At 35.2% G+C, this 10,744-nt stretch overlaps 2 protein-coding genes across 2 annotated transcripts; both read right to left on the bottom strand.

Moving 5' to 3' along the window:
* Window positions 1-1,787: 1,787 nt before the first annotated feature.
* On the bottom strand, window positions 1,788-4,350 carry LOC121740617 (piggyBac transposable element-derived protein 3-like). Its single transcript, XM_042133351.1, has 2 exons — window positions 4,063-4,350; window positions 1,788-3,771 (listed from the first exon to the last, which is right to left on the bottom strand). Exons 1-2 carry the CDS (start codon window positions 4,082-4,084, stop codon window positions 1,937-1,939), a joined length of 1,857 nt encoding a protein of 618 aa, XP_041989285.1. The 5' UTR covers window positions 4,085-4,350; the 3' UTR covers window positions 1,788-1,936.
* Window positions 4,351-4,779: 429 nt separating this feature from the next.
* On the bottom strand, window positions 4,780-9,977 carry LOC121740509. Its single transcript, XM_042133226.1, has 4 exons — window positions 9,791-9,977; window positions 6,744-6,992; window positions 6,176-6,185; window positions 4,780-5,833 (listed from the first exon to the last, which is right to left on the bottom strand). Exons 1-4 carry the CDS (start codon window positions 9,975-9,977, stop codon window positions 5,488-5,490), a joined length of 792 nt encoding a protein of 263 aa, XP_041989160.1. The 3' UTR covers window positions 4,780-5,487.
* Between the last annotated feature and the right edge of the window lie 767 nt (window positions 9,978-10,744).

Below are 10,744 nucleotides of genomic sequence, written 5' to 3' on the forward strand. Positions count from 1 at the left end.
AATCATTCAAAGACCAAATATTATCTACATTAACTGTACTTAGTGATGAAATAATTTATTTTGATAAGGGTCAATAGCATGATTTAAATAAACGCATTTAAATATAGTCAAAAAAAAATTCTAGATTTTTTAATAAAAAAATGGTTATTGTGCCTCACTCAACATAGATAGGTATAGTGTGTCGCGGACTTTTTTGTAGATATTTAAAAGATCTATAATTACTTAGAACATTTTATGCCTCTATCTTTTATAGTTTAGGCAGCGTACGCAAAATAAGTAACTTTTCTGGTTGATTTTTTAAACCTTGCGTCCGAAAATCCCAAATATCTTACGGAACCTTATATTTTTCCAAAATAAAAATTAGCCTATGTTCAGCAGAAATAATGCAGGATTCCAATGGTAAAAGAATTTTTCAAATCGGTCCAGTAGTTTCGGAGCCTATTCGACTCAAACAAACAAACAAACAAAAAATCAAATCTTTCCTCTTTATAATAGTAGTGTAGATATATAAAAAAATACCTAGCCACTACCAAAGAAATTTGGTACATATTTTGTGCAGACGCCAGACGCTAATATCTAACATATTATATACGAAAACTGTGCACTTTTGGATATATTACATACAAACGGGTCGAATTGATAACCTTCTTTTTTTGAAGTCGGTTAAAAACAGAAGGGGGGTGCAATGTTCGATCTCTTCGGTGAGGCGTGTTGTGATGGTTGTCAGCTTCAGGCACAGAGTATAGGTTGATAACGCGCCAAGAAGTGGCTGTCCACCATAAAGTTAATATACCTAGCAAGCGAGATGTCACTATCAGTAACACTGCGTGGTAAAAATAGACGTATGATACAAGACGGTAGAACTCTTTTTTCATCTGTTTGATAGTCCAGTCGGCACTTATCGGTATGTTGATAATTTAAGCTCGAAAGATGTTTCTAAATACATTACTAACACGCACATGTAAAAATATTTGTACACACAGATATAAATCAATTTCGGTTTCGTTTGACAGCTCGGGATTGTTCCTCTATTCCGCTAGGTGTATTAACTTTATGCTGCCCACCAGACGTTATGCCTGGCAATGGGGATTGTCCATTTTTTTTTAATTTTGTTCATTACAAAAACATTTCGAGGAATAAGGTCAGTGATCGTTTTTCTGTATATAAACGAAAAAAATACCCATTAGTTACTTATATTTTTGAACAAATATGTTTAACCTTTGTTTGACCTTCAATGGCGTAAAATTAGCAATAAATTCGACCAACATTACATTTCGAACTTTTGGTAAGCTTCTCGTATCAGCTTTCACATAATGAGAACTTGCATTTGACGAACCAGCCATTATAAATAAGATTGAAAGGAAAAAACATACTGCAGAGGTCAATTATTGGCCGCCGATGATGATGTCAGAGCGAAACTTTAAAAATTTATTGAGAAAAAACTAGCCAATGAATTTCAAAATTATTTAATTTATATTCTTAAAATACCCTATTTTAACGAAAAAAAATATAAAAAGTACATGTGATTTTTTTTTTGGACAATGCCCATTTCTATCCTCCTGAGCCCCGAGCTATGAGCTCGGTCATTATGGCATAAGTAGGTTAGGTGTTTAAATAAAAGAAATAATATTATTTTTTAATAGTAATCTTACGTAATCTCACAAATTAGGTACCAAACATTAACATAATTATATATTTCTACTCAGATATTAAGTCTGAATAATAAATTTTAACAAAACTCAAAACAACTTAACATCGCTATCTAAGTTTTAACATCTAATTAAAACTTATTTATCATTAAAAACAACTTTGGTAAAATCGAGATCATTCTTTGCAAATAGGAACAAAATATAGAAACCACTCTATCCTTTAAATAATAATTAAACCCACATAAAAATCTAATGTTGTGTAATCCAATTTTTGGGAAAACCAAACCTTAATGAGACCTGTGAAATTCTATAAAACAATTACGATTTGGTGTCAGACATAAATGCATATTACAAGTGATACACAAGACAGTTGTTTTTTTGGTGCACGAGGTATATCTGCAACGTTGTTGTTTTGATTGCATGTCAGGCAAATGATTAGCAGCATGAAGTCGTTTAACCATGGGAGGCAAAGGCTTCACAAATTGTCTGCCACGTTTTCGAGACTCTTGTTCTTCTTCAGTATCAGAAACATCTGTCAAATCTGTGTATGTATTCTTAAATATCAAGAGTTCAGAAAACTCCATTTTAAATTCTCGTAACTGCAATATTTTATGGGCAGGTTTTCCACATGCTCGATTATCCTGTTTGTATTTTATCCACGAGTTGACAATTGCGAGATCTAACATGTGGGAAATAAACCTCACCGTCCATTTGTTGGTACGAATTCGTGCCGGACAAACAGACAACAACCTATCTGCTAGGTCCACTCCTCCCATGTTAGTATTATATTCTTTGACGATTTGTGGTCGTCGAACCGAAATGTACTGTTTTAGCTTTTTGTCGTATCTCTGAACCTCATCTACAGTGTCTGCAGCATGGATACTTGAAGCAAACAAAACAGGCTTGTTGTCATACCATTTTGTAATGGCAATGGCTTTATCTTCTCGCACTAGAACGTCAAAACTTCCACGACCTTTGCGTGAAAGACATTTGTCGTTCTCTATATCATTTCTCATGTATCCTGGAATTCTATTTTTCATAATAGTTCCAGTACACTTAAACCCCCTTGTATTTAGTTCTTCAATGAGTTTAAAAGTTGTAAAGTAGCGGTCACAGTAGATGAGATGACCGGGCACCAAGGTCTCAATTAACTTTAAAACTACATTTTCGCACAAAGAACCTTTAATTTCAGACTCTTCAAATGTCGTGCTCCCTTGATACACTAAAATATCACATACCATTCCATTGGGGTTCGCGAGAACAAAAGCTTTTAAGCCAGTTGGATGTGGTTTTCCTGGGCAATATTGTCTAATGGCACAAGCACCCGTAAAAGGAATTATCATTTCATCTATCGATATTTTTTGTTCTCGGATTTGTGCACGACAGCCTTGGAGCACACGATCCAAAATAGGCCGAACTTTCCACAGTTTATCCTCCTTTTTTTTTTCAGTAGTGACATCGAGATCAAATACTAGCTTCATAGAGTTCCGTAGCTGAGTATATCTGTCACGAGACATGGAGTCAACTATGATGGGAATAGCGTATTTGCGGTTCCAATACATTTTCAATTGTGGATAGTTGATGCATGACATAAGTAAAGTAATACCCACATATGTTTTGCATTCCTCAATAGTTAATTTAAGAGGCTTACCAGATATGTGAATAGCTGTCTGGTTAGACTTTACTACAATTAATTTGTACAATTCATCATCTAAGTATTCTTCCACGTAGTCGTTGATATTTGATGGATCCTGTGTGGATGGTAAGTAAGATGGTGAGGACAAACCTGGCAAATCAACGTCGAACTTATCCCGTTTCCACAAAGGAGCGTCTTGTGGCCGAGCCGGCCCTCGACTGCGAGTGCCACCACGTGTTCGAATCCGACACCCAGCACGTCGTCTGCCCCGACCACGACGACCAATATCTCTGCCAAGACTACGAGGACTACCCTGACTTATTAGTGAATAGCTATCAGCGCTGTTGGAACTGTCGCTCGAGCCCTCGTATGCTGAAGATAGGGATTCATATATGATAGCGTGTCTCTGAATGAATTCTTCATCCTCACTTGAGTCTTCAAACTCGGAGTTATTTAATATTTCCGCAATATCGCGGTCTCGTAACGCTGAAAATAATAATTATAATATAATAATTAGTATGTACATACACTACGGTAAGTAGGTACTACGGCCGACAGTGATATACAAAGGATCAATTCCACATACTTTAATTTGAAATTGCGTACGAAGTGCCTTTCTAAAGGATTAATTTATTTACGACAATTTATTTTCTTAATTATGCTTTATTTCTTGACAAAAGTATGTATTTTTGTAGGAATATCTATTAATTTACAATTGTATAAAACATCTACAGTATAAATAGTGAATAAAACAAAAAAATAATAAAAAATACTTACTGCGTCGGCCAGGCGCCGCCATTGTTGTAAACTCCTGAGCCCACGTCGCGCGAATGAAGGGCACTAGTCATGCGATCTCTATCGAAATCCAAGGACAAACTATTGCTATTGGTTAAATTTCATTGGTTGAAAGCATTCGTGTGTCAAATACTTTTTTAGCGGGAAAAAACAAACCCTCGAGAATTGATGCTACATAAAGGTCGGTCGCCCGTTGTCGTACTAAGATGTCAAGAAGTACTCGGACTTTAGAGTAAGGTTTATTTAGCACTTTATAAAGGACGCCAGGTGTCAGGAGGCTATGGTATGCTCGGCCTTAAATATAGTAATACCATTTGTTTTACAAGTTGCGATCCCCTTTCTGATATTTTTAAACGATTTTTCTTGGTTACATATTAAACGGAAAACTCATGTTTAGTAACATGAACTATAGCAATGTATGTATATTTTCAAAATTGAAACGGACATTATATTTGATTTTTTATTAGACTCACAATCACACACAAAAAGCAATGGGACCTACAATAACAATATTGAATTACTACAACATCGACATAAATATAGCTTAGCGTACATTTACTGCGTGGCTGAAGCAGATGCAAAGATCAAAAATCTATAATAATAACACTAGGACGAGATACACAACATAAATAATATTATTATTATACCTATGAATAATATATAATATAAATTAATTTCTAAGACAATACCTATTACATTTAGATACCTACAGTACCAAAGTTTACGCATATTTAGCCAATTAGGAACTTTAAAAGTTAATGCATAATAATAATATACGAACATAGAATTAATTGGGCACAATAGTGCACTAGACCCTAGAATCCAAATATGAACCTATACTAATGGGTCAGTTAAAAAATTGACAGAAATGCACAATCCCTTGATATAAGTAAATACATATTTGATATTTTTATAAATATGGAGACTAGATTTATAAGGATGACAATATTGTTATACCAGTAAATACCGAATCGCAGGTTCCCATAACAATAGGAAGCCGGGCTTTACTTGTTAATAAGTTAATACCGTGGCAAAGGAACAACGGAACGCCGCCTTTTGTAAGATAAAAAGTTACATGAGAAAAGGAAATTCTACAATAGTTTTATGCACTTTATGCTGCCAAAGTTTGTCTACCCGGACCCGTGACAGCGGCTGCTGGGAAGTAGCCGACACATCAGAGAATAAGAGCAGGTACACATTGGGGTTCTCAAAACGCGCGTTAGCAAAGCGCGCGCCTGCGCGCGCTTCAAAACGCCCAATGTGTACCTGCTTTAAGAGTGCGAAATAATCCTTAAGTGCGTTTAACTATAAACTATATTCACTCGCATAAGTAATCGTTATAGGAAATTCCTATTTTTCACTTCACTAGTCCTACGGGCTACGATTAATGTCATCAAACGCTTAAGACTAATCAAACGTGCAATATTGTATGTTATAATACGGCGGGTGCTTGTTATTGACCCGGACGTAGCCATCCGGCGTCTTGATGAAGTGTAAAGGTTCGTGGTTGTGTTCGGTAACGGCCAGGAGGATTTTGTCGTCCTTGCTCACGTGGACGTGGGCCTTGCACGACTTGCTGTGGTAGCAGGAGCACGTGTACCTCGCTCCACCGCCGCGGATCTTGCCGCTCTTCGAGAAGGTGAAGTTCTCGTACACCAGCAGCTTGCTCCCGGTGGCGAGGTTGATGAACTTGGCTGAAACTTTGGTAGAAAAAACGTTATGTGTGTTCAAAGCGGTTTTGAGAATAACCACACTAATAAACGAACGGTCACGAATCAAGAATGTATAATGTCTTAACGCTCATGTCTTGTTCTTCGTGCGGGAAAAAGACACTGTTTGTCAGTGTTTTTTCCCGCACGAAATTATTTTCATGTGCATTTGCACATGAAAATAATTTCGTTTCGTTTCGCTAAAATTTTCGGTGATTCGTGACCTGATAATAGAACTTATTTAAGCACAAATAAATTATTATCATTATATGACGAACAAAGAATTAAGGATTTAGGAAGTGAGTGTCATTTTAAGACTACTATTGATTTGACATACATGTAGGTACAGTAATTCCAGGTAACTAAAATTTACATTAAAGAAATACCGATTGACTCCTGGTAAAAAATATTATATTAATAATATTTTTTCTGTAGCGTCTAATGCCATAGCATATCCAGTAATGCTTAGTTTTCACTTTTCTGAGGTCAATTGGATTGGTTTAACTTAAACGTGATAAGAAATCTCTAAGCGCTTTCAAAGAGATAAGCGACAAATTCACCTCAAACTGGTTTCTCAGTATTCTATTCAGAGTGGATTAATTACCAGCTTTGACGAAGATTGAATAAATAAAACAAATAAATAATTGTGTTAATGTTTTTTATTTTTCCACCTTATAGCTATTTTCACACTGTGCACTTTCATCTTCAATTTTCGTCACCAACTTTCATATTGGCGCATTCAATAATTAAATGCGTCAAGGAACGCAACGCCGATATTGTCATTTATGAAGTTTTGGATACGATCAGAGGGCATGCGTCGCGGGCATGTCTCACGTTCGCTGTTGACTGCGCTATAATGCATGCCCTTGACGAACAGAAAAAGGTCCAGTGTGGACAAAGCTAATGACATCGAAACGGATATAGAAGATCTTTTTGTGCTTACTGCACTTTAACTCCTGATCCGTATCTTCCTATAAGTTCCATTGTCAGACCTGACAAAGAACACCGGAGCGTGGTTGTGGTTAGTGTTCCTTCTACCTATGACGTTATCGAAGTCGACGTGGAGGAACGCCTTGCACTTCTTTTTACCAGTGCGACTTGAACAGCTGTACCTATACCCGTTGCTGAGGACCCCACTTTTACAATACGAGTAATTTTCGTAGCTAAGCAAGCGTGAACCATTAGAAAGAACGATGAACTGTGCTGAAACAAACCGACGTCTTATTTGTTAGATTGCACCCCGATGGAATTTAATTTAGTACAATTTAATATAGTTGGACGATTTTGGGACAAAAATCACAAATAAACTTAATGCTAAGTATTCACATGCGGTTTTGCTTGATAAGTTTTATTCCAAATCGAGTAACAATTACGGTGTGGACCGCAAAACTCACAGCTCGAAGGCTCGCATCGAGCCGGCACGATGGAATTAAATATATCGATTTAGAATAAAACTATCGAGCAATGCTGAATGTGTGGACGAAATCTCGAGCCGCAGGTTTTACTCGACGTTATTGCTCGATCAAGCAAAACCGTATGTGAGTACTTAGCATAAGAAGCTATTTCTATAGAAATTTGTTGGTAAACATAAACCAACCAATTTCTAGGCTATACGGTTATAATGTTCATTCAAGAACATATAATTACGAATAAAACTATACATTTAATATAATTATTAAAGTGAATATATTTTGAAACAAATCAAACAAAGTTATACATTGATATGCAAATTCAAAAATATTTTATATGAACATAATAAGATTTGGGTACAATATACTACGATCTTTGATAGAGATAGACTTTTGCAGTGCACTTTGTGCTTAGTTGATTAAATTATGACCACCATAATAATAACACTCATATTATGACAGTTTCTACAAAAAGACAAAATGAGAGATAAAGAATGAAACCGATATTTTGTCTTTACAATCCTGCCAGTATTCTTATGTAGCAGGATACATTTACTGGTAGTTATGCAAATGAGCAAAAGTAAAAAAAATAACAAAACATAAATTGACTCTGTTAGCAGCTTGACACTAGGACGGTATTGAATTTTCCGTGCATAGACTAGACTCTAGACAATCACACCCTTTCAGACCAACATTTTTATTCTAAGGAGTTTTTAACTGCGAACTGTTTTTTTCAGACCAAAGAAGTCATGATTAACCATAGAAACAATATTTTTTTTAGATTTCTGAGTAAATTCATATTATTTTCTTTACGTACCCTAAAGCGGACATTCGACTATAAAATATGGTAATCACCGATGTATGATCCATTTGAGAATATTATGAAAAACTGTCACTATCATAACATTTTTGATTTTTATTATAAAAGTATGAAATATAAACAAAATTACATAAATGCAACAAAAAATCTACAAACAAAACAAATATTTGTAATCTTTTCACAAAACTATTATAATGGAGGAATTTAGGTGTGAAAACTTCGAAAGCAATTCCTGTCTTTGGTTAAACACAAATGCACTTTGCACTTTATGCACCTAATATAAGATCTTCCTTTGCATCCCACTAGTTTGCAGCGTGTTCTGGACCAGTCGTCATGAGCAGGAAAATGACCTACACCATCCCGAGCTATTTTTCTTGAAGGACGCACTTCTTCCCTTCTTCTACTTTTTACCGGTATAGGACTGCTGCTATTACTACTACGACTTCCCTTATCGGCTGAAATGTAATTTCGAAAAACTAAGCTATCAGCTAGTTGTCGCCGAAAATGCAAAAGAGAGAGCCGTCTTATTGTTGGTATCCCGAACAAGTCATCATCAATACTAATAAACTTGTACAGCTACTTGATCCGAAGCGTGGAATATCATCCACAAACACCAATTATTTAATTTCACCATGAATCTTATTATAAGTTAAGTAGATCAAGCAGATCAACTTCTACCAAACCTATTACGTGGTTATACTTTTTAAAGATTTCAGGCTCCTCAACTTCTATAAAGATTCGATTACAGTAATACTCAATTATTACATGAAATATAATTTTATAAGGAAAATTCCCAATAACCTTAATGTCCTCTATTGTCTACGGTAGGTCTTAAAGGGTTCAATTGTAAATTTACTAAAAGATGTTTTGGAGATTGAATGCATTGGATTAAAAAATCATCAAAATACAAAATAACTAACCGTAGTGTTAAAAATATCACAATTAAAAAAACACCAAAATCAAACATTGTGCTAATTCTACAAGGTACAGTTTATATTACCTACAGAAAAAAATATACACCAATAAATGTGTGATATTCTTTAAATAAATAGGTATAAATAATAAATTAATAATCAAGAAACTAACATAAAATTTAAAATATAAATTATTACAATGACAAAAGTACATATTAACATAATATGACTACTCTGCGCGTTAACTGACTAGTTTCAACTTAGGAACGCGTTATTGCTTTAAAAATATCACAATCAAATTTTAAATTAAACTATCTAAGTTTTTAAGTAAGTACCCAAAACAAAATATAATATCATGTAGATAAGTCAGCTTTTCTTTTTTATCATCCTATTTCTAATTCTAATACATTCAACTAACCATCAATTGGTAGTAATTATTATTGGAATGAATTTATGAACATTGTTTGCTTTACAGAAATCTAAAATTCTTTCCCGTGATATCGTAGAGGCGTGTCATGTCATGTCAAATTATCTACAAGGACTAAAGTGGCCACCTTTATGTACAAAATAAAGGCAGGTCCAGAAACAGCACTACCACTAAAATACTTAAATATTATTGTGGAAAATTTTATGGATGTACGCTATGCACAAAATTTTCTACCACAGTCAATATTTGAGTACTCGATAAGAGTTAAATGGGTTAAACACCGATATGTCTTCTCCCGCTAAACAATCGTCTGAAAATCGTGAGCCTCTTGTGCTGAATCTGGAACCTAAGTGACATCACGGACAAGTAAGCGCTATGACTAGACTAACATTGACTAGACCGGCGGCGTCACTCCTTCCTAGTGGGTATACTGAATGCCGGGTGGGTGTGCTCCATGTTCCCGCGCACGATGGTGAGGTCATCAGCCAGGTGCAGGTACGCCTTGCACTTGTGCCACCTGTTCTTAGTACACCCCCACCTGAACCCGCTTCGGGTCCTGCTCTGCTTGTAGTAGGTGAAGTTGTGGAAAATTAGCCGCTCCTTCCCCCGTGACGTCATGAATATGTTTACTGAAATAATAAAAAATTTATTCACGGCCCCAGTTGGTAGAAAAGGATACCAAGCTTATATACCAGTGCACGAGGGAAAATAATTTTTAAAATGGATACATAGTTATGTAGCTCTGCTTCTTAAGATTAATTCCCCTGGTTCAGTAAGCGGAGCTATTCAATAGCACCTTTACTTTTTTCGACCATTATTTTATAATTTATTGCAACTATTATTATCAAAATATCATATTATATTATGAGACGTATTTTTTTTAGTTCTTCAAAATTCATTAAGACCTTTTAAAAAGTTGATACTCAATGAATAACTTGATTTTTATAATGAACACTATGAATTTCTACTATCAATATTCTACTAATTTTATTAATTTTTGCTCTCGCCTATTTCTCTTTATTTCATAATGTCTCATAATAGCTACACTCGTTTTCTACTATTTTAGATTTAATGACATATTTTTTCGGATTTTCAGTTGTTTGACCTAGACTCTCGATATCTTTACATTCAACCACACAAGCTCAGCCACCTGATTATTGTGTCATTTATATTTAACTATTTAATATCTGATTATGGCGACTACAGTTAGACAAGGGTTTATTTGAACGTGGCGAGAAAAGGAACTAAACGCTTCTATCATAGAAAAACGTCATTTTTGTCATGTGTTTGACAGTTCTACTTTACCAGCAGCGCTCCCGTCAATGTCACCCACGTTCAAATAAAGCCTTGTCGAACTGTATGAGGTAAATGAGTACCACTAAAGA

This window comes from Aricia agestis, chromosome 3 (assembly GCF_905147365.1).
Source record: "Aricia agestis chromosome 3, ilAriAges1.1, whole genome shotgun sequence".
Classification (NCBI taxonomy): Eukaryota; Metazoa; Arthropoda; class Insecta; order Lepidoptera; family Lycaenidae; genus Aricia; species Aricia agestis.